General features: G+C 34.4%; 1 protein-coding gene across 3 annotated transcripts in view; it reads left to right on the plus strand.

The window, feature by feature from the left end:
• The first annotated feature begins 1,539 nt into the window (after positions 1-1,539).
• The window catches only part of LOC128550657 (chitin synthase chs-2-like), a 44,654-nt gene continuing 21,198 nt past the window's right edge, over positions 1,540-24,995 (plus strand). The window contains exons 1-3 of one of the 3 annotated variants that reach the window (XM_053530119.1): positions 1,540-1,678; positions 5,020-5,404; positions 9,934-9,994. In XM_053530119.1, the coding sequence (XP_053386094.1) occupies positions 5,133-5,404; positions 9,934-9,994 (333 nt within the window). In that variant the 5' untranslated portion in view covers positions 1,540-1,678; positions 5,020-5,132. Of the gene's footprint in view, positions 1,679-5,019; positions 5,405-8,554; positions 8,639-9,933; positions 9,995-23,533; positions 23,751-24,995 lie in introns of those variants that run through there. The other 2 variants (XM_053530120.1, XM_053530121.1) reach the window with 2 other exon arrangements.

Raw genomic sequence — 24,995 nt, forward strand, 5'->3', positions numbered from 1 at the left:
AGGTATCGAAATACATTTACAAGGAGTTTGTCTTAAAAGTGAAATGGTGCCAGCACGGATGGTTACCTGGGGTATTTCTCCGTCAGAAAAAAAATCCTTGAAGTTTGTGCAAAGTTAAGTGACTTACAGCCCCACAAATACTGTAACGGTGAGTAAGGATATATGTCACCTTTCAGGTGTGACTGGTCACCTTTCAGGTGTGACTGTAACGGTGAGTAAGGATATATGTCACCTTTCAGGTGTGACTGTAACGGTGAGTAAGGATATATGTCACCTTTCAGGTGTGACTGTAACGGTGAGTAAGGATATATGTCACCTTTCAGGTGTGACTGTAACGTGAGTAAGGCTATAATGTCCTTTCAGGTGTGTACTGTAACGGTGAGTTAAGGTATATGTCCCCTTTCAGGGTTGTACTGTAAGTGTGAGTAAGGATATGTCACCTTCAGGTGTGATGTCACCCTCGAGGTACTGAACGTGTGAGTAAGTGATATATGTCACCTTTCAGGTGTGACTGTAACGGTGAGTAAGGATATATGTCACCTTTCAGGTGTGACTGTAACGGTGAGTAAGGATATATGTCACCTTTCAGGTGTGACTGTAACGGTGAGTAAGGCTATATGTCACCTTTCAGGTGTGACTGTAACGGTGAGTAAGGATATATGTCCCCTTTCAGGTGTGACTGTAACGATGAGTAAGGATATATGTCCCCTTTCAGGTGTGACTGTAACGGTGAGTAAGGTTTCTATCTTTATGAGTATTTGTCCGGATGTGGAGAAATCTATTTGATGTTATAACAACTGCCGTTCGCCATCAACCGCTATCTTGTGTTTGTTATTAAAGTTGTTTTCGCTGCACAAATTCAGAGCTCAAATGTGACGTAGAGTTATGGTTACGAAAATCTTTAGATTGTTTGTACCCTAAATAGATTAGTTTTATATCTATTTCCATCTATGTAATATATCGTTCTGTGAAACCGAATGAGTTAAACAATGTATGCGTGACGTGTAAAAAAAATATCCTTTATTTATAATGCATTTTATGTTGTTATTTTGTTTGTAGCATCATGTAGGAATATAGTTGTTGTTTGAAAGGTAAACCTTATTTCATGTTTAATATTTTATTACGTGCAGTTAGGCAAACATTAACCCAGTATTTACATAATGTAACTAAATATGATTATTCATGACATTTTAGGCCAAATACAGTTACATATCGTTATACGCATATTTATACCGTATTATACATGTATGTATTATTCCTTCCAATCACTATGAAAATTATTCAATTTTCATAAATATGTGTTTTTAGATAATCTTTTTGACACATTCCGTTTGAATACAACCATTAAAACCAGTTTCTATTAATGTTAACACTTTAGATATTTAACTATAGTTAAGTTATTCCAATTTGCGTAAGATAACGTATTGAGGAAAAAGGACTTGGGCGGAAGATTAAGTGCACGACAACGACCATGTATTCCTAACTACATCACATCAAGTACCTTGTTATACATTTATCATTCTTATTGGCAACTTCAGTTTTCCCTTTTTACAGGATGTAAATTACAATATTTGGGGTGTTCGTGTTAACAAGAAGTAAACAGGACAAGGACACACTTATTTTCGGACCAGACACCGAAACTAAAACATCGTGAGAAAGTCAAATCCTGGAATTAGAGGTAAGTTGTTTTTTTTTTGTCTATTATTATACAAAACATGCACGTTTTACTGCTCAGCCCAAATCATAAAAGTTAAGTATGTACACACCTATAAAATTGAGATACGTTATAAATGACTTCATCGCTGAGAACATATGACTCGACTGGGCGCAGAGCATATGACTCGGCCGGGTTCGGAACATATGACGGTCGGGTTCGGGATTCGGAACATATGACTCGGCCAGGTTCGGAACATATGACTAAGCGGGATTCGGAACATATGGCTTGGTCGCATTAACAACGTACGCCCTCATTAAATTATTTTTTATTATTGTGTGTTAACTAAGTGGATCAAAAGTTTTCTCAAAAGTACAGATATGATATACAATAATATACACTATTCAGTTAAAACTCAGTAAAACTTTTCATATGCAAAGGAGAGAGAGAGAGAGAGAGAGAGGGGGGGGGGGGGGGGGGGGAGAGACCAAGTGGTTAACGTCGCTGACTTAGAATCACTTGCTGCTTACGCTGTGGGTTCGAAAGGTACTTTCTCATTCCTGAAATTATGTCTGGAAGGGAAACTAGGGTCTTCTTCCACCATCAAAAGATAAAAAATTTGAATAGAGATCGGGTATCCAAAGAGTATGGAAGTATGTATAAAACAATCTGAGAGTATTTAAAAGAATAATGTGCTGAAGTTGAAACAACAACAAATATGATAAAATTATCATAATAGTAGATTGATCTTGGATGTTGTATTCGACCCAAGTGGATTTTGCTAGGTCGGATCAGACGAGGCGCTTGATCCGATCTGGCAAATCCACGAGAGCCGAATACAATATCCAAGATCAAGCAATGACCCTTTTACTTTTTTGTTGTTTTGTTAACGGACGAAATCTTCAATGTTTATCGATGTTAAAATAGAACTGAGTGTAGTTTTTGTGTTCTATTAACTGTGTCAGGATATCCCTATTTAATGAAAATAGTTCGGCAACATACAATACAAAAGGTACAATACGGTTTTTTTCTGCATTTTCGTATTTACTTGTGAATGTAAGTCGTATGTATTTTTGACAGAATTTATATACTAGGTATTCAATAAATTGTGATATTTCAACTGACATGTTAATGACAAATAAGTCAAAGACATCAAAAATGTGGACATAATATGCAGCAGTTACAAATCGTAAATGGTCACATGTTGGAATGTTACTTACAAAGTATAGAAAAGATTATTTATGCTGTGTTACACCTCAAAATGGTAGCAACGCATTTTGGTAGTCACTACCGAAATTCGGCCGAGTTTTGGTAGCGACAAAATGCATTGCAAGGATACATGTGATGTGTTAAGAATCATGGAATGGAACGTATTTTGGTAGTTTTTTTTTCTGCATCAGGGGTTGTGCTCATTTTTACATAACGCATAAAGGAGGGAATGTCTCCTATAAAAATGGTGGGGGAAAGGGTTCGGAGTTCCTCTCCCGGGATATAGTTTTCGTATAAAAACAACCAAAATCTAGATTCCTGAGCATGTGGTTCAATGGGCCTCAAACGACGCTTCCTATGCAACAACACTGTATTGTTTTGTTGTTTCAGTATGTTAGTGTTGTCGGAGGGATAGTCCACCGAGATTTTTTAAAGCACGAAAATGTTGAATTCTGTAGAACGAAGTATAAATGTGGGGATGGCACGTGGGTGCTCCACCTAGATAGTTTTTAAAACATCCAACATAAACATAAATGGCAAAAAAGATTTTTTCTCTTTAAAGGTGAGGGGTTTCGAGAGTCCACCACAGATATTTTTGAAACACAACGCAAAAGAATGGTAAAATGTGGGCGTAGGCTTACTCGAATAATTTTCGAAAAACTAAATTCTTCGTCGTTAGATATAGATTTTATTTTGGTGTATTCATGCGAGTGGTTGTTTAGGGTCCTCCCCGGACAACGCATGAAAATGGTGGTTCTGTGTGTGCATTGACCTCTCTCACGTGTGTTCCAATGGTCCTGCTAGACTGAATCTTGGACCGTTATATTTTCAAGGTCAAAAGGTCAAGGTCGGATGAGCGACTAAATGCCATCATGACTCTCTTTGAAATAATAGTGTCCATTCATCACAATCATGAGATTATTATTAATACCGTTTTGCGTTGGATATTTACATCTCCAACTCATTTTGGTACTACATTTTTGTAAACCACCAAATTGCGTTGAGTGTAACGCATTTTGGTAGTGGCTACCAAAATTCGGCCGCATTTTGGTGGTGACTACCGAAATGCGTTGCTACCATTTTGAGGTGCAACAATGCTGAAATTCCATTATTGTTAAATCTATGGAAAAAGTCATTTCCATTATTAAACTAAACATAATCACATGATCAGTGGTAAAAAGTTGTTTTGACTAGAAATTGGAGTATATAACACGTATTGACATCTAGCAGTGACGTCATAACATTCTTAAGTCATATTAAGGTGACATTACACAACTGAAGACCAATATTTGACAAATCACAAACCGCTGCAAATGTCTTTACTTTTCTCATATCAATTACTAGTAGTTTAACTTAACAGTAAAGTGATAAATGCCTTTTAAGTTCGGTCAAAATTGCTTTTTCCATGTCTATAAATCCTTACATCGACCTCTCTAAAAAGCAGTTATGATACAATATACTCACATTTTGTATATCTAATATGTTTTTGGTACTTTGCTGACAACTGGAAAAATTGTGAATTATCTATAGTGTCAGTTTTCACAATGATTAAACGATCTTAAAATACATATTGATCGAAACAGCTGACCAGCCTGTTTAATATTTGCATTACTAAGTATCTGAACCGAAAGTAAGACACATTACGTTGTGTTACTCTCTCCTGCCCCCACCTGGCCCGCATACATAACCATCGAAGCTAGGCTAAACAATTAATGGGTGTAATTTCATCATCAAGCTCCCGCCTATCCCAGGATCATCAATATTTTGTCAAGTATTACATTTTTCTGTTGGCATGGCGGAGGGACATTTTTCTTTATTTCCGGGTTTCTTTCTTGGTAGAAACACCTTAAGAACGTTCAAACTATGGCTCTAAGGTAGCCGTTTGTAAATTATGCTTTGTCCATAAAACACAAACCCAATGTGTATGCATTAAAACCCGCTAATTTGTGTTATTTAATTGGCGTTGACCGAGTTAGTAACATTATCAATAATTTGTTAAAAGAATAAATAAAGACTGGGTTATCAGACGTACATACAGTTATGCGACTAACAGTTTAAAACTATTAATCATTTGTAAAGCTAAGTAATGCAAATTGTTTGTCACTTTTGATGTCATTATGACCTAATATTTGTGCATTTACTTTTGTCATCAACAGAGGAACGCACGTAACACCTTCCGCCATCTTGTCGAGTCAGGTCGATAAGTAGACGGGTTCTCAACGAAATCCGCATCAAACTTCAAAAGAACACATTATCTTCTATTTACACAATGGTAAACCGTTCTGCAAGCGCTCAGGTTACCATGAACGGTGTTCTCCCAAAATATAACCACATTCCCGACACCTCAGAGAAGAAGGTGGATCCAGGTGTGGTAGCCAAGTTAAATGGATGTGTATCAAAGTCAGATAAGCCATCTGGGTTAACAGAAATTGCAAAACCATCGGCACAAAGGGAGAGGCGTGTGACGATTAATGACACCAATACGAGAACTAACCATCCTCCTGAGAGTTCGCCAAACAAAATAAAGAACTGGAAAAAATGGTAAGGTAACAAAGGCTAAAAGATGTCGTAGTATAAATAACGAATTCGTAACAAAGTAAGAAATTAATATGTGTTGTAGCATTATACCTACATAAGTTCAAGGTAAAAAATAGTTCAGACAAATAAGAAAGATGACAGAGAAGGAACTGTACAGATAAGAAATTGCTAGAAAACGTGACATGATCAACAATAAGGTCGTGTTCGCCGTCGTATTGGTAAAATTACGCCCCTTGAAAACGCCTGGCTAGGCGATATCGATTTTTATCTGGTTGATATTTTCCAATAGAAACAAAGAAGGAATTTTTTTTAAAAACATATATTGTTTTTATTAGAATTACGCACACTATTTATTATCCTACTGAAGTGTTTGTCATTCTTTTCTCTTTACAAAGATATAACAGTTATTTATTTAAAATGAAGAAGTAATGCTTAGTTATAAGAGTTATTTATTTAAAATGAAGAATTAATGCTTCCATTGGCGATTCAAAAACACCACTATCAGTCTCCTTTTACGGCATACAGTTACTGAACGAAATAAGTAAAAACCTATGATACATATCTTATTCTTTCGTCTGTAGTCATTATATTCATCTTTTGGGAATATTTATTATCCTATTGAAGTATTCTACAGACGATAATTTTTTTATTTGGAATTATTTCAATGTCTTCTTGCTTCCCTAGGCGTTTGAAAGTTGAATTTTTGTAAAAAAATTCTTCATCTGCTCGTGAGACCATGATTAAAACGAAATCGAGATAAGAATTATTTTTAAGGTAATGTACCAGTAAAGACAATTGGCTATTTCCGTGCGATAACTTATCCTTCGTAAGCGATTTCGTCCGCCCGCTTAGGTCAGTATCGAGTATGACGTACCGTTTGGGTCAAAAGTCTGAAATCGCTCGAGCGATACCATAATACACGGTTATCGTGTAAATTTACACGCTTACCGTGTAAATTTACACGATTACCGTGTATTTCAATCGAGGATCGCGAGTTCGATCCTCGGGCGGAGCGTTTGTTCTCCGTGACGATTTGATAAAATACATTGTGTCTGAAATCATTCGTTCTTCCCCTCTGATAATTCATGTGGGGAAGTTGGCATTTACTTGCGGAGAACAGTTTTGTACCGGTACAGAATCAAGGAACACTGGTTAGGTTAACTGCCCGCCGTTACATGACTGAAATAGTGTTGAAAAATGGCGTTAAACCCAAAACAAACAAACAAATCGTAAGCGATTTCGACAATTTTCGGACATAACAGAAACTCAGAAAATGCCGAAATCGCTTACGGAGAATACGAGAACGAACAAAAATTGCCGAATGTCATCATGGGTTCTCTACCTCGATCGAATTGGTAGAGCAACGCTAGTGCCAGAATCTTGATAATCCTTTTTACAGAATAAGACAACTTGTCAAACATCGATATATACTTAAAATTGTATAAGGTAACACGAATTTAAGCACTTTCAGCAGAAAAAAATGATCATTGGTTTTCCTCTAACGGTTGCTTAACATCATGTTGTAATACACCACTATTTCCCTTAGACATTTTCTTTGTATATAAAGTAAAGTACATCATGCAATTGATTGCTTGACAAATATCATTATTTATCTTATCCCTTGCTAAGTAAATAGATCGAATTTAAAATAAGGCAGGTGGTATTCAATGTCTAAGCATTGCCTGTGTTATGACGGAGCTCGCCTATAAAAGATTAGACAATACGATGACGCAGCGAATACAGATATTGCAGCGCAATCTTGGCATATCTTTCTCAGTTTCTCATGGCATTACAGGGAACACAAAATGGTGAAAGTCAAAGTTCTGATCATATTCAAGAATGACTAGTTCATTATGTACATGCATAAAATTACTTCAGAAGCACTAAATAAGCGTTTCCACGTTTGTAAACAATTCAAACAACACCAAAAACAGAAAGAAAAGGTTGTTTTACATAAAAATTGAACAGCCTATAAAACACGTATATACGGTGGCACAGAGGTGATATGGATGTTTTTTTATATTAATACGTGCGCATGTAATAACTAATACGTTATTACTTATTACTTGCGCACGTATAAATATAAAAACATCAGCGTACGTATTAGTTTAAAAACAACATCTCCGCACATATTGATATAAAAAAAAACATCTTCGTACGTATAAAGTAATACGTACGCACGTAATAGGTTTTACACGTAATAGGTTTTACGTGCGAAGATGTTTTATACTAGTTCGTGCGCACGTACTAGTATGTGCGCTGATGTGTTTTTTTTGTACTAGTACGTGCGCACGTATTAGTTATTACGTGCGCCCGTATTAATATAAAAAAAAAAACATCTGTGTCACCTCTGTGCCACTGTACGTATATTACTCGACAAAACGGTTGTAAATTTACTGTTATACGACTTGAACTGTGGAAAAGGGCTGCATAAAGGCGCAACATATTGGGACATTTCAACGCCTTTGAAACTTACCATTTTGAAAGAACTGTTTACGTATCTTCGTTTTGATGCATTTGCAATAATGTCCCAGTGCTGAAATTTCACATAGGTTTAACGTGGTTTTCATCAAATATCTATTTTTATTTCCTTTGAAACGGAAATGGGACAACTTTTACAGATAATTTTAAGTATTCATTTGTATGTGATAGGGCTGTGTAATGTTTTGCACAGATTGATTGTTGGTAGAGATGAATGGCAAAGTTTATCAGTTCATAATACGTTCTATGAACGACAGGAAACTTTTACTGTTTGAAAATCGGCCCATAGAGCGTACTATGATCTGAATATAATAATTTAGGTTTTTAGCCATTCTATGGAATTTAGAGCGAAGAAAAAATCAAATAAAGCATTTTTATTGGATGACGAAAAAAGCTGCACATTAAATAAATTTACCTTACTTGGTGGTTCATGCATGTTACAAATTAATTTTCAAACTAAACACACTTCCAGTTGTACATTTTCTTTTAACAGTGAAAAAGTGGCAAATGGTCAATAAATTTGGGTTTAAACAAAGATAGTACAAAGCCTAATTTATCTCTCTTGTCTTAATGTTAAGACAATCTCGCCCAGGTAATTTGGTCATTTTTGTTGCTTGGGTGAATCATTACCTTGTTATCTTTTACAACCAGTATTTTCACAGTTACCACGGCTCGCGACCATTACTTTCTCATATCAGAATCTTGCCTTTTACTTGTGTTGCACGGATATCTTTTTCTAATGGGTTTGCTGAAAGAGTATGTATTTTCAAAATGCGTTAATGTTTTGTATTTTTCAAAATGTATCTAAATTTTAAATTTGCAAATCTTTAAGAAAAATTCAAAAATATTTTAAGAAAAGTTGATTTTCTAAATTTGCCTCTACACTACTCATTGGCTGCTCTCAGACTATTTCAGAAGTTTATTTTATAAGCATTCCTCTTTTACCTTTGGAAATTATTTTGTCTATTTCTAACAATTTCATTGGTATGGCTGTTCATTAAGTTCCTGTTTTGTATATCATTTTTCGCCACAACCGTTAATCTAAATCGTTAACAACCTGTTTTTATTATTCCGAATACCATATTCTTGTAAATGTGTTTGCTGAACAAAATTATAACCTGCACTTTAAACAACTGCCAAATAGTTTTGAGTCTTTAGGCTGAGTTGCGCTGTTTGTATTTGAAACACGTAAATCACTTTCGCGTCTAGAAAACAAGTCCCTATGTATACTACGTTTAGCTCCCAGTATATGGTATGCAAGTGTCAAAATATTCTAATTTAAAGTATAATATACCATTATGTCAGAATCTTATGTAACTAGAGTAAACCCAAAACATTACCACAGATGTGTAGCATCATTATTAAACTTACATGTTTATCTTAAAACTGATGTTGGCGACAGCGAAATTTTTATTCCTGATTAGTATAACTACGGAATCTGAGGACTGTAAATGGTTAGTCTTGTGATAAAATCTGTCGCCCGCAATATTTATTAATTTGCACTTTGACTTAATTCAGTCTGTAAACTTCTGTACTGGTTGAGTTTTATATGTAGATAAAAAAAGAGAGTTTCAATCTGGTTTGTTTTTTTTTCATTTCATTATTTACTTTATATATTTTTATCAGTTTTCAGTTATCTTTTCGTTCATACATTGTCGACAAATTTTATAATGCTAATGAAATGACAATTTCTAACTTAAGACCTCGTTAAAATGTACGGTCACAAATAAAATGGACTAATTTTCAGTGAGGTAACCAGTATGTTTCATAGTTTAACCTTTAACCTGCTGGCGGCAAGTGATTGGTGCAGACCAAGTACACTGTTCGCTATTCAGTCAGTAAGTTTTCAGTGAACACCTCTTCGAAAAATAAATGGTACTGCCCAAACTGAATGATGGACCAGTCCATTTTAGAAATTTAGCAGGGTAAAGGTTAACAAGAATAATTTGAACCTCGTGTAAATACATTATTTGAGAATATGAGACTTGTATAATTAATTATGTAATATTCCACAAGCATGCGATACGTCACTATTGTTTTTCTGTTTCCAGGTTCGGTACCTTCAATGTTGTTTATAAGGTGAACGAGATGCAAGTTGAAAAATCAGACATGGTAAGTGACCTGCCTGCTAGTTAAAACAAAGAAATGGCTGTTAAGAAAACATTTTTCCTTTTTTGCAGACTAGAATATTTTTTATTTTGGTATCTGGAAAAGGTTTATTCGGGCGGGTTTGTACATTTCATAAATTCTCTGCTATCGAGTCTTAACCCTTTTTTCACATGTTTCTTTTTTTGTGGGGTGTGGTGGTTGTGTTGAGGGTGGGGGAAGATAAGGATAATTATGGATACATTACCCACGTACATAATCTTGAGCAATGAAACTGAGTGACTGTGTCTTAGACTGGCTGAAAATTGAGTTCGATGCCCTGTTTTAAAACTGCAAGGACTATGATACATTTATAAAATTGTAGCTAACATAACATAATGTAACATGGCCTAAATGATTACTTTACTAGGCGTTTATATGAAATGGTTGGTTATGGACAATGTAAACAACAGGAATCAATCTATCAAAAATTAACACTAAATCACTACATATTTTTTGTACAGGTAGGGATCAGAATTGATTTAAAAAGGGACTGTTTCGATCGTTGCTCAAAGGAAATATTTTTTTGTGATGAGCCTTTAACAGAAATAGATAATATCAAGATTTTGTCGTTGTATTATTAACAATGAACACCGTTTGGTACGCAGTAGCCTTTACACAAATCTTTAAATGGAACGTTGTAGCCTTTACACCAAACAGTACATGGTACATCGTAGCTTTAATACCAAACATTGCCTGGTGCGTCTCGGCCTTTACAACAAATATTGCCTGGTACGTCGTAGCCTTTACATAAGCCAAAGCCTGGTACGTCGTAGCTTTACACAAAACACTGCCTGCTGAGTTGCAGCCTTTACACCAAGCAGTAAATGGTGCGTTGTAGCCTTTACACTAAACATTACCTGGTACATCGTAGCATTTACACTAAACATTACCTGGTGCATCGCAGCCTTTACACTAAACATTACATGTGTGTCGTAGCCTTTACATTAAACATTACCTGTGTGTCGTAGCCTTTACACTAAACATTACCTGGTGCATCGTAGCCTATACACTAAACATTACCTGGTGCATCGTAGCCTTTACACTTAACATTAGCTGGTGTGTAGTAGCCTTTACACTAAACATTACCTGGTGCATCGTAGCCTTTACACTAATCATTACCTGGTGCATCGTAGCCTTTACACTTAACATTAGCTGGTGCATCGTAGCCTTTACACTAAACATTACCTGGTGTGTCGTAGCCTTTACACTAAACATTACCTGGTTCATCGTAGCCTTTACACTAAACATTACTTGGTGTGTCGTAGCCTTTACACTAAACATAACCTGCAGCGTCGTAGCCTTTACACTTAATATTAGCTGATGCGTAGTAGCCTTTACACTAAACATTACCTGTGTGTCGTAGCCTTTACACTAAACATAACCTGGAACGTCGTAGCCTTTACACTAAATATTACCTGGAGCATTGAGCCTTTACACTAAACATTACCTGGTTCATCGTAGCCTTTACACTAAACATAACCTGCAGCGTCGTAGCCTTTACACTAAACATTAGCTGGTGCGTAGTAGCCTTTACACTAAACATTACCTGGTGCGTAGTAGCCTTTACACTAAACATAACCTGGAGCGTCGTAGCCTTTACACTAAACATTACCAGGTGCGCTGTAGCCTTTGCACTAAGCATTATCTGGTGCGCCGTAGCCTTTACAAAAGACAAAGTCTAGTACGTGGTAGCCTTTACACAAAACACTGCTTGTCGCGTTGTAGCCGTTACACCAAACAGTGTCTGGTGCGTTTTAAAGAAGTACATGCATGTAAACCAAGTATAAATGTGTACAGTCAGTAATAGACTGGAAGTTTTCTTAACAATCGACTGCTACTGAAAGACATTTAACTATGACTGTAGCTCTACATACACAGTTTGCAATATTTAGTAAAGTTAAATAAATTTGATGAGAATATTGTTCAATTGAAGTTAATATATAAAGAAAATATTTTAGTGAAAGATACAGGTATTTGATACTGTCTTTCATATCAACAGTTGTTGTCTCGTGTGTTTTTTTTAATGTTCAAATATAAAAATAGAATATTCAAGTTTCCTTTAAGATGAATATGTTTTTTTCCATAACTTAAACTGAAAAAAACACACGGTCGTATAAAAAAATTGAATCGCTTTACCAGTTAATGAAACAATATTACAAGAAAAAATGAACCTTCTGTTTGAATTTACGAAAAATTATGATAACACTAAGCAGATTTGTACTAGATAAATTTAGTTTGCTAAGGGAGGTAATCAAATAGTCGTTCACGTTCAAAAGTATCTGCTGGAGTTACTTCCATTGTTTGAGAAAAGCCAAAAGAACAGATCATGGCCGGAGCCAAGTTATCAAAGCGAGGTGGTACTATTTTTATTATTGTTGGGATTAGTGTCACATCGACAATGCTTTGGTCATGTGGCGACTTTCAAGCTTTTGGTGTGTGGGAAGAAGACAGCATGTGCCCCTTCGAGCCCTGTTTCAAGCTTGAACGTGCATCTGGGTAAAACCACCGACCTTCCGTCAACCAGCCGAATAGATTCCTCACCTGGAGAATAAATCGCGATCATAGGATGGTAGGGTAGTAAGATGGCGGTGGTATGTTAGAAGGATGGTATGATGATGTTGGTAGGATAGTAAGATGGCGGTGGTATGTTAGAAGGATGGTATGATGATGTTGGTAGGATAGTAAGATGGCGGTGGTATGTTAGAAGGATGGTATGATGATGTTGGTAGGATAGTAAGATGGCGGTGGTATGTTAGAAGGATGGTATGATGATGTGGGTAGGATAGTAAGATGGCGGTGGTATGTTAGAAGGATGGTATGATGATGCTGGTAGGATAGTAAGATGGCGGTGGTATGTTAGAAGGATGGTATGATGATGTTGGTAGGATAGTAAGATGGCGGTGGTATGTTAGAAGGATGGTTTGATGATGTTGGTAGGATAGTAAGATGGCGGTGGTATGTTAGAAGGATGGTATGATGATGATGGTAGGATAGTAAGATGGCGGTGGTATGTTAGAAGGATGGTATGATGATGTTGGTAGGATAGTAAGATGGCGGTGGTATGTTAGAAGGATGGTAGGATGATGTTGGTAGGATAGTAGGATAATATCGGGCTTTGAGAACTGGACGATGGGAGATGGTAGGATATGAACTACACTAGATCATCCGTAGAGAGGATATTTGTTTGCTTCAGTGTAAAATTTAAATATCTTTCTCCAAGTGGACATCACTTTCAATATTTTCAGGAGTGGCATAGCCGCAAGTTGAAATGTAAGCTATGTTGTTCACGTAATATCTTACAAGTAAAACAAAATAATATCTTTATCTTGTTTTAACATCGATTTTATAAATTACCGTCAACAAAATACATTTTTGATTGTTCAATGTAAAAAACACTAGACATTTCACTCGTATATTCCAATAATTCACTAAAAGAAGATGTAACATAGTAGCAAATAACTTAGAGAATACAACATTTTATCTTTACCGCAATATCATGATACAATCTGTCATGCTGGTTGCATTTCAAATCTGGAATTTTTAAATATTTCTTACATTTTATATCACGTTAAATGAAACCATTGATCTGGTCCCTACCAATTTTAACGCAAAAATGAGATCTGAATGAAAACAATATACTTTTAAAAGCGTCATTCCTATGAAATTTTAGGGAGTTGATTAAATTTAAGAAGATCATTTACACATTTATCAAATAGTTTCACATCTTCTCTTATCAGCTAAGGATAGAAATTGAAAGTGTACTTATCACTTTTTTCAAGGGGCGTAGTATTTGAAATTACATAAACAAAGAATTATAAACATTCAAACAGGAGATAAATCTGTGTATGATGACTTAAGTATACAAGTAGGGAGTATTACTGAAGAATGTCGTGTCCAGTTTGATCGTTATATCTCGTTATATCTCGTGCAAACTGAGTTCTCACTTAAATACGGTTTGGCGAATAGACGCGCTTTTGTCATTTACGGGGCGGGTTTGTTCTCGGCTGAAAAAAAAATTGAAAATATAAAACCAGGCAAATCAAGTTTAAACGATATTAAAAATAACATATGCTATCCAACAATGACACAATTTAGACACGTATCCCAAGTATGGCCAGTTTAAGAGGAACTTATGCAAAAACAGTTGAAAAAAAGTTGAACGCTTGTAAATTTCAAAACTTCGACTCATTCTGTCAATTCAATGCACCGTTTCATTATATGTACTATATACTTAGGTTTAGGTCAGCATTTTGTAAAAATATGGCTTCTAGTTCACAAGGAAAGAAATCCTAATCCGTATTGCACTAAGTGGAAGTCTGATTCCGTATCATTCCAGTGTCTAGACTCGTTACCCAGTAAATAAATAGTTCTTCTTTTCAGAGGAATTTATAGTAAGATTTTGTTCAGATGAAAACAAAACAAATGTGAATGTTTATAATAGCAAAAAAATGTTATTATAGCTTGATTAGAGATTCTGTAATTGTGTCAGTGCGCCGTTAAACCCAACAAAACATTATTTTTTTTAAAAATGCAAAGAATTTCCAAATACAGGAAAATCGTGACGAAAATGTAATAACTTCATTATCCGAATATTCTTGAAACGAATTTAAATTTGGTTTGATATTTGACCGTATTTATGTAAAATTCAATGCCAACACATTTGCATCCTTATCATTGACAGCTGCTCGTTGAATAAAAACAGATTGCAACAGTTAACTGTATTTTTGTGACTTTCCAAAATGGATAGAATTCGTTAAATGATTGAAATGTAATGTGTTCACTATTTGATTCTTTTTTGTAAATTTTGTAATGTTTAAAAAGCAAGTTTGTCTATATGTCTGAGAACATTCATATCTATACTTTAGTATTATGAAAGTAATTGCCAAAATTATTGTATTAATGTACAAAATTTGAGTAATACTTCACTGTTAACATTATAAGCCAATGATCTCTTACAGTCTAAGATAGAAGTACTGTCTGTGATATATTGCTTTCCAGCTCTACAGCTCGAATTATAATCGTGATTAACATAAACTCTAAACAAATATACTGTATAGTCTGAAGTAGTCTGTGTTCAGACCGTATGTTTTGTTCAAAGGAGATAACTCCTGAGGCTATTCAGATTTTGTATAATTATGTCCCTTGTCTTCTCAAAACATAGATAATCAGAGCCAAGACTGATGAAGTCAGAATTTTTTACAGAATTATTTTTTTCTAAAATAAGAATGATTATCTAGTCGGTAGCCAGACTAGGTCTGAAGTTTCAATTAACAATCACGTGACAACATATAAGTATGGAGTAAGAAGTCCCCGTTACGCTTCTTTTAAAATAACTTATAAGGTACGTACGGGTTGACATTTGACGAGACTGGCTGCTTCAGTGAATGCAGATAAAGAATAATGTATGTAATTAACACTTTAAACACTCAATAGTACATGGCAAAAGCAAATATATTTAATAGTCTCTACTTTATATATACGTTTTAATACGAATAATTTCAGCTCTTTTGATATGTATTATCTTACAATATGTATACTTACATACTTAAAAATATAATTTCATAAGGAATCCTGGGTGGGAACAACTGTGTGACATAGTTGTTATCTGATAACAAACGGTAGTGGTTTTAATGCAGTTTAAAATCATGTAGGAAATATGAATAAAATTTAATGATACGATCATGTATCGTGCTTTTCGATTTAAACATAGTAACACTGATATTTGAGGTTTTTGGTAAAATGAGTATTATGGTGGTAAATACCTTATTCGACAAGATAAAAGAAAGTAAAAACAAATAATTCGAATTGTCATGATATAGGGATAATATCAGAAAAAAATGAAAGAGAACGATAAAAAATGCACGTGCATTCAAAAGAATGCCACTATCTGTGTTGGAATTCAATGTGGTATCACACAGTCATGTAACCGTACGTGATTGTCATCGGCCTAACCAATGTAAAAATATATTTTTAAAAAATAAACTTATTCTAAATACATGTACATAAATATTTTATTTGATATTTTGTATGGAAAGAATGTAAAACGTTTATTTCCACACACAGTATGTAGGACTCTTGACTTTATTTGCAGGAATGTTATAAACGTATTTTGTGCTATTGTATACTGCTATTTACGCAGTGTTTATCTATTTTATCTTATTTTGTTTTTATTTTCTGTCATACTTTTAAATTCATGTGAAGGAAAAGGCTACCTGACTGACACTTCGTAACTTCTTGTTCAAACTCTTGTTTTCCGAACTCCGTGAAACTTAACGCGCGATTTTGTTTAAATTTCAAAACATCAACTTGAATATATATACGAATTGGTGTCGTTCGGAAATTTCGTGCGGAATCGTTAAAGGTAATATTTCAAAGGGAGCATTCAATTTTAGCTTAAATTCATTCTTTTAAAGTTAATGACTAACGATTTTCATCTTTTAAATGTGGTTTAGACTAAGTATATTTTAAAATAAAATTAGGACTGTATTTTGCTGGAATTCTTGCAATTTGCGGTAGATTACAATTTACCGTGGGCGAGTTTAAAATGTAAAAATAAGGATTAATTTGTTATTGCATATTGGCTGGTATATTTACCAAATTTGATCTTCTAGTATTATCATATTAGGATTCATAGATTAGTTAGAAGTCCAAATAAGGTGTGTACACGTCTAAATTCAAAACAAAACAAAAACACACATCCAGTCATTAAACAGCAGTAAATCTCCGTAAATTATTATTATCTTGTCCAGACAGTGTGCGGAAAAGTATTGTCCCTTGATTGTTAAGCCAGATCGGAAAAATCGATTGTTTCCCTTGATAGTAGAAATGAAAAAAACACATTGATATCAGGGATGATTCAGAACTATGGTCTACATCAAGTGTACGCATGCATTGAATGTGCACTATCAAACCAACCCTAACTTGTACACACAATACGTGCGTGCATCCAAAAGAGGCGATTTAATGTTGCTGATAACTGCTGTTAAGTAGATTGTTCTGAAACAACAGTAGCGATTGCCAACGCAACACATGAATTACCGAGGAAGGGCAATTTTGTGATTCTGGTTCTGAACAAACCATACTTCCATGTGGCTATATAAACATATATGTCCTTGGCAAGGCTATGTACTATCCAGGAAATTGTCCAATAATCAAACGATCCTTAAAATGTAAAAATTTTGAAAGAAAGTTCGTCATCGAAATGACCCTGTGAAAATTTTCAAGAACGATGCTTACGATTTTCCGAAATATATCTATATATTTAGTTTTCAGGTAACTATATGAAATAAATTTATAGTTAAGAACAGAGATTTTTTTTGTTATTAGCATAAACGTTTGCCTATGTACATTTTTTTTTCCTCAAACAAAGTTCATAAAACTCAGTTTAAAATGCTAACAGGTATTAGGCTTAGCACTTCCAAATCAAATGTGAATATATGCAGGTCTGATTACAAGTAGTCAAAATATAAATAGTGCTTTCTTCCCTTACTCTTGCCCTTTCTCAATAGCATCGACTTTTCTTTTACTCTTCTGCATTTCACTATGTATCTGTATGATCCCATCGCACGCTAAATAAAAATTAGTCGAAAAAAGACACTGAAATTAACAATAAGGAGTTGTATTTAATGCATCGTAACTTTCTTTAATACTTACCATGTGTCGTCCATTAAAAAATATGTGAAGTTGGCGAGACATTCGACATTGAGCATTGGAACAATGAAAAACATAGGACATGCAAAGCGTGCAAATTAAACATACGAAACATATCCAATGTCATTCTGAATTCGAATAATCATTCTACTCTAGCATAAAACTGCTGTTTTTGTCACTTTTCGGGGGTGTTTTAACAGGAGAGAAAACGTGTGTTAACAGAGAGATTCTCGCGCTCGCGTGCTGTTATAACACGTTTTTATATATGCGCATTCCGTGGCAAAGCGTAAACGTCATTTGGCCCCAAAACGGATAATTCAAAACGAAATGACGTCAACGTAAAAAACAGCTCAGACATTCCCGCGCATTTCATGGAAATTTAATGACGTTGAGTGGCATTGTATTCTTTTATCAGTTTTTACGCGTTTTATGCTAGAATAGCGTTAGCGCATGTTCATTTCGTGTTATAACATTTTCAGAAGTAGATGTTGTAACACGAAAAATCATGCGTTATCCCTACATTCTTGCATACTACTTTTTTTACTTGATCCGCCCATGTAATAACGGGAGAAAAATCGTGTGCAAACAAGGCAATTCACGTGCTGTTAATAAATGATTTTTATTTTTGAAATGCTTTGTCAGGGATGTATATATGTATTTCTGCGCAGATTGACATCTGGTATCTACGTCTTGATTCTTCCATAATATTCTCTTCTTGTAGCATAAAAGATGCAAACTAATCCATAGAATGTTTTGCTGTATCAGTTACCAAAACCAAACGCACTACCCCCAAAAATGTACGTACTCGCTCCACCCTTGTTTACACCCCTTTTAGAAGTCGGAGTCGATTCATTTTTTGTTGATAAGCGTGAATGTATAAGAAATGCGTGTAACTTGCGCAATTGTTTGTTTTTAGGAATCATTTTAACGATTTTTGTAAGTATCAGTCGGATTGTTTTTATCTAATTTCGCGAAGAATTACGGGATAAAACATTTGAAAGCTTGTCACTACGTTCGTACTCATCCGTACTCCAAATGTGTTCGTACTCAAAATAATTCGATTGTAAAGTTATTACTTTTGAAATTGTGTTCCTGTTTACCAAATTTTTAAGTGATATGTAAAATATGGGTAATTTTATGTTTGTAATAATGACAGATTAAAAAAAACGGTTAAAAACCTTCATTACATGCTTTTGGATTTCTGGGCCCTGGTTATGGATATTTAAAACATGTTTACCGTTTCCAAGAACAACAGAATGGTAATTAAAAACTGTACCGGAATCGTAATGTCATCACATATGAAAACAATGCATTTAGTCGTCGTGTAATGTTTTTTATGCAAGAATAGCGACAATACACGTTTGTTTTTGTATTAACGTCTGCAGAAGCCCTTGGGATATGTTTGTGACCTCGACCTTTGGTCTCTGTCACAAACAATCCCGCGGGCTTCTGCAGATTTAATACACACACAAAAAAAACGTGTATTATCCCTACAATGTCGTTCTTGGTTTGAATGTCCAATATCGTTCTGAATTATATGTACAGTGTCGTTCTGGGTTTGAATGACCAATGTCGTTCTAGGTTTGAATGTACAATGTCGTCCTGGGTTTTAATTTTCAATGTAAGTTTCTGGATTCAAATGTCCAATGTCGTTCTGGGTTTGAATGTCCAATGTCGTTCCAATGTCGTTCTGGGGTTGAATGTCCAATGTCGTTCCGGGTTTGAATGTCCAATGTAGTTCTTGTTTCGAATGTTCAATGTCGAATGCTCAACTTTTCGCCAGCTTTACGCTTTGAATGTTCAATGTCATTCTCTATTCCAATGTCCAATGTCGAACTTCTTGTACAATTTTACATGAATATTTGTATTTGAGTAATGCTGTAACTGGCGAATAACAAATGCTTCGTTGCATAACATATAAGTAGGAACATTCAACTGATATAAGGGAAATCACAAATCAAGAAAACCTTCATTCCTAAATGCAAATCTTCAAGCAACTGAACTTATAAATTCAGACATAGTTCTTTGGGATCATTTAGTTCATTCAATGTGCATCTATGATAAAGGTCTGCTTGGTGGCCTGAAGGGTACTGAATTGTGTCATTACCATTCACGAACAGACACAGTTAAACCCAGCCTGTTATCATTTTACGTCTTTGCGTTCTTGCTTTCCACAGGATTTTTTAAAGACGTACTTAACCTTTCATTGCGTAGCATTAGTACTATTCAAGTTTTGAATCTGATTCTGTCACTTCCGGGTTTAAAATACTACTTGTAGATTTGAAACGTATTAGCCTGATCACCACCAAATTAAATATGAGCATATGCATGTCTAGCCACAAGTAGTCCAAATATAAATAGTCCTTTCTTCCATTATTCCTCGTGCCCTTTCTCAATAGCATCATATTTTCTTTTACTCTACTGCATTTCAGTATGTATTGATATCATTGTATCGATATCTTTATGATCCTGTTGCACGTTAAACAAAATTAATGGTGTAATCATTTTATGTCTAGAAAAGAGACATTAAAAAAGCGAAAAGGAGTCGTAACTTTCCTATATAAAAGTTAAAACTCCGTTTTCTTTTCTTTGTATGGTAGTGACATGTTTTTATTGGCATATGAGTCTCTGAAAATATGATATTCCAGAATTGTCGAAATAGCGTTATCAAGTAACTCAAAGATGGATATTATATGAAATAAAGAACAGTTAGATTAAGTGGTGTTCGACCATTTCAATACTTACAACTGTGTACAGTATAATACTTACCATCTGCGTCGTCCATTTTTATAAGGTATTAAAGGTCGTAACAATAATTGGAAATTCATTAGTTTGGAGATCATTCAATTCTCATAAATCTTACTGTTACTGCAAATTCAGTTACAAGGGGTCTTAGGTTATTCAATGTCCACTACTGGGGCCAATAATTTTTTTTTCAATTATTTTTCCTTTTTTATAGTTGGTTTGTTTTCACGTTTTTCAAAGGACTTAGCATTGATTGTTGGACAAAATGTAAATTTCTAATGTTGATTCTTATGAAGATACACAATTTAATGTGGTTTCAAAGAAGAATTTACTACTTAAAGGTCAGTGTAGTTATAAATCTTTAACAAAATTGTTGATGTTTACACAATAAATTCTTATTTCTAACAATTCACACTTTGATAAATTGGGGGAAAATATTTGAGTAGTTTTAAAGTTCTTCCAAGGATTGTGTCTTTTTAAATGGTCAGTATTGCAAAATTACAGAACAGTTAACAGATTATCTTCGTACACTATTTTTGTCAAATGTCACAGGTTATGACTTTGATTTCGAAAAATGCATATTAGTTGACAACCAAGAAAAATGAATACGTTTTTTTTTGTGTTTATTATATTGTTTTACCAAATATGTTTTGATGTTTCTTCGTCTTTTGAAAATGTTAGGTATATTAAAATATTTCTGACGTTATGGCATTTATCACTTTGCAATTTTGTTTTATTTTCGTTGAGTGAATCTTTAAGTTTTTCAAACTTATTCAAAACGGACGAAAAAGTTTTTAAATTTGCAATAGACAAAAACTACCTTCAATTTTACTAATCCCATTTTGTAAAATATAATAGTGACACAGCGTAATTACGCTTAAGATACTCGAATTAGAAGTATTTTAACTAAATCATTAGATGTTTTAAAGTTGCGTGCATTTCTTGCAAAATCAATTAATATGGGGATCACAGTTCAAAAAATCTTCTTTCCTTAATGAAAATCTTCAGGCAACTGAGCAACTTAACTGACAAATTCAGTTACCAAGTTCTTTGGGATCATTTAGTTCATTCAATGTCCATCTATGATAAAGTTCTGCTGGGTGGCCTGAAGGGTGTTGAATTTTTTCATTACCACTCACGAACAGGCTCAGTTAACCCAAGTCTATCATCATTTTCTTTAGTTGCGTTCTGTGTTTCCACAGATTTATTAAAGATGTACTTAGCATTTCATTACGTATGGGAGCATTAATACTGCTAATTTTCTAATCCGATTCTGCCACTTCCGGGTTAAGTGAACGATACACAATTAATAATGATGGTATTTTGTAAGAGATTGTCTAAGCACACGTGGTTCTACGTTATTAGTTCATGTGTACGCTATATGAAATCTTTTCCATACTGTCATCTATTTGTTTAGATGATTTCTACCATAAACAAATTACCTTTTCTCTAAACAAATCACCACCATTAGAAAATGAGTGGAAAATAATTATTGCCAAGTAATTTTAAAGCTATTTGTCAAGAATTTCGCATCCGTCGTCGGATGTTCATTATTGGTCAGTATTGCGAAACAAACACGTCCTTATCTTACCAGTTAACGAGGAGTTATCTTCAAAAAGTACACACTTTTTGGGGTCAATGAAAGGGTCACAGGGTTTAGTCGGACTTTAAGAGTTTCCGGACATAATGCATTATCTGTTGTTACAAATACCACATTATATAAATGAATACGGTATGTTGTTTTTGTTAATTATTCATGATTGTTTTTACATCGAAAACAATTTGTTTTAATATTTCGAATGTACGCTCATTTTTGAAAGACTCGTTAGGCTCCATATTATAATTTATTTTCTACTTATCGGCATTTATCACTTATGCTATCTGTTTTGTTGTTTTTTCGTGTGCATTCCTAATCTTTAATATCTAAACCTTATTCAAAAAGCGACGAAAAACCTTTTAAATATACACTGACAAAAATACCATATAATTTTTTGACTAAATACAATTTTCAAAATATAATGTGATCACAGCGTATACCTCTCAGCGCCTGTAGATATTAGAACTTCCAGAAAGTATTTATTTATCACTGAAACACGTCATTTACAGATGTTTTATTAATTTGCGTGCATTTTCCCCTTCCACAAACATACGTAATGCGGGAAGTGTTGAAGATTATATACAAATACTGGAATGTTTAACACTTGACGTAACAATGATAACGGTGTGTAAAAAGGGCGGGGATTGTTACTATGTTTGTCTACAAATTTTCTGAGCGAATGGGCGCCGGTCCTATTAGGTAGCCAAAATTGATTGGAACTTGTATCATGTTTTAAAAATAAATTTATAAAACTGCGCATGTCGCCCAAAAATAATGATACCTTTAACCTTGCTAAATTTCTAGAATGGACTGGTCCATCATTCAATTTAGGCAGTACCACTAATTATTCAAAGGGGTGTTCACTGAAAATTTACTGACTGAAAGCGAACAGTGCAGACCATGATCAGCATGCACGGATCTGCAGCCTGATTTTGGTCTGCACTGGTTGCAAAGGCTGAATCAATTGTCGCCAGCAGGCTAAAGGTTAAAAATATCTAATTTTACCGATTTAACCTTTAAAAGGGTTATGATATTTTCACTTTTTTAATGAAATCATTTGAATAATTTACATTATAAATAATAACACTGTGATGAGTCATTGAGTTTTATTTCTTGACTCCCTACCAAGACATTCTTTAATTGCTTAATCTGTATAGCTTTACAGCTTTAAGCCATTCCTCTACAAAATTCTCTTTGAAGTATAAATTACCCTTTCATCACCTCACAGTTTCTATTAATAATAATGAACATGATTATTTATTTGCATTGGAATAATTCTATGACATGACTATGTATATTACATACTTGAGGTCCCTATCTTCAAAAAATGTGGTGCCTATCTTATCCTCCTACGAATTCTACATCCTTTAGCCGCCCCATCCGAGTTTCCATCTAAGTTTTGATGAAATGTAAACAAAGGACCATTAGTTGTTACAGCGACGTAATTATTTCATCCTGTTAAACGCACACAACGATGCAAAACTCCGCGAGACCTTGCCCATTTTCTCCGCTTTGATGTAATGCGCTCTTGACTAATGGAATCTTTTAGTTTTGTTTTAAGGTCAACAGTAATTATATCTATAATGACTTCAATAATCAAAAGTGACTGTTATTTTTTTATCTGTGATATTGAACCATGCTTTTGGCTTCTGCTTTGTAATTATGGAGGTAGCACAGTTGGTTCCAACGCCTGATCGCCTTAGGAAAATATACGACGGACTACTTCACGTAAGATATTTTATATTACTACACCTTATTCGTTTTTCCGAGGAATATAAAAATATATGTAAACATTTTTTTTCTCTCTCTTGATAAATGTATTTCTTCCTTAACAGTAGAAATATTTTTTGTCATTTTATTTCCTTATATTTCTTTCTTCAATATTGTTGTGCCCGACGCTTTAAGATACTTTGGAAATGAAAAGTTTCACGATATTTGCGTCACACGGAAAACAGTGTTGTGGAGCGCAATAGCCAACAATATACTTCCTTTTATATGTTTTATTTAATAAAAATGCGGTACTTTTGCGTATATAAACGACATTGGGACTTCCAACTAAAAATAATAGCAAAGTATATCATTTGTAATAACTTTCTACATTCGATATGTATCATGATGTTCAGGTAGTCTAAAGTTTCTGGCGCATTGTGATATAAATTCATTTTCTCTGTAATAACCTGTTGCATAATTTACTAAATATCTTGAGCAACATAATTTTTGTTTTTAAAATTTTTCCTCCCATGCAAATATTCTTAGGCCTTATATGCATACCAAATTAAAGCAATGTTTGAGAATATTTAGCGAATATATTAACATTCATAAATGTGATCAAGTAAATACAATTTTTAGCAGTAGAAGTGTTCAGACCTAAGACCAAGACGCATCCAGTGAGATCCCGCATATGAGGCACCTTGACAAAATACTATGTGTCGGAATGTCACAAAAGCGCGCAAAACTGTTCCAAAGCTCTTTTTCTATAAAAGTGTGTGCAAAAATTAAGCACTTTTCTTGTCATAACTTGTGTTTCAATTAGAAATATTTCAGCTCATTTCATAGATTAATACATTCAAATTGTGAACGTAGCGGGGTTTTCAGGAAATGTACGAGCATACATGCATTAAATGACTGAAATGCCATTTAAAATGTTGTTTGTCTGATGTGACCTTATGTGTCAATTTGTTTTCCAAACATTAAACTAAAAAGAAGTAGAAAAGACTGTACAAAATTCTGTTGATGTGGATATTCTAATCCTGCAGTAAACACCAAATAAAGAACACAATAGATAAATTCCAGTTATTTTTTCCCCTGAAAAAACTACCACACCATGAAAAAAAAGGTTTGACTATGACCTTGTATAGCTAGGAACGGCATACACGAAATAACTGAGTGGTGATACAAGAATATGTGACTAAAGCATGAAACTATGGAAGGCCGGTGTACTGTGCTAATTGTCAAATGCTAATTGTCCAGTTA

This window comes from Mercenaria mercenaria, chromosome 18 (assembly GCF_021730395.1).
Source record: "Mercenaria mercenaria strain notata chromosome 18, MADL_Memer_1, whole genome shotgun sequence".
NCBI classification, from domain to species: domain Eukaryota; kingdom Metazoa; phylum Mollusca; class Bivalvia; order Venerida; family Veneridae; genus Mercenaria; species Mercenaria mercenaria.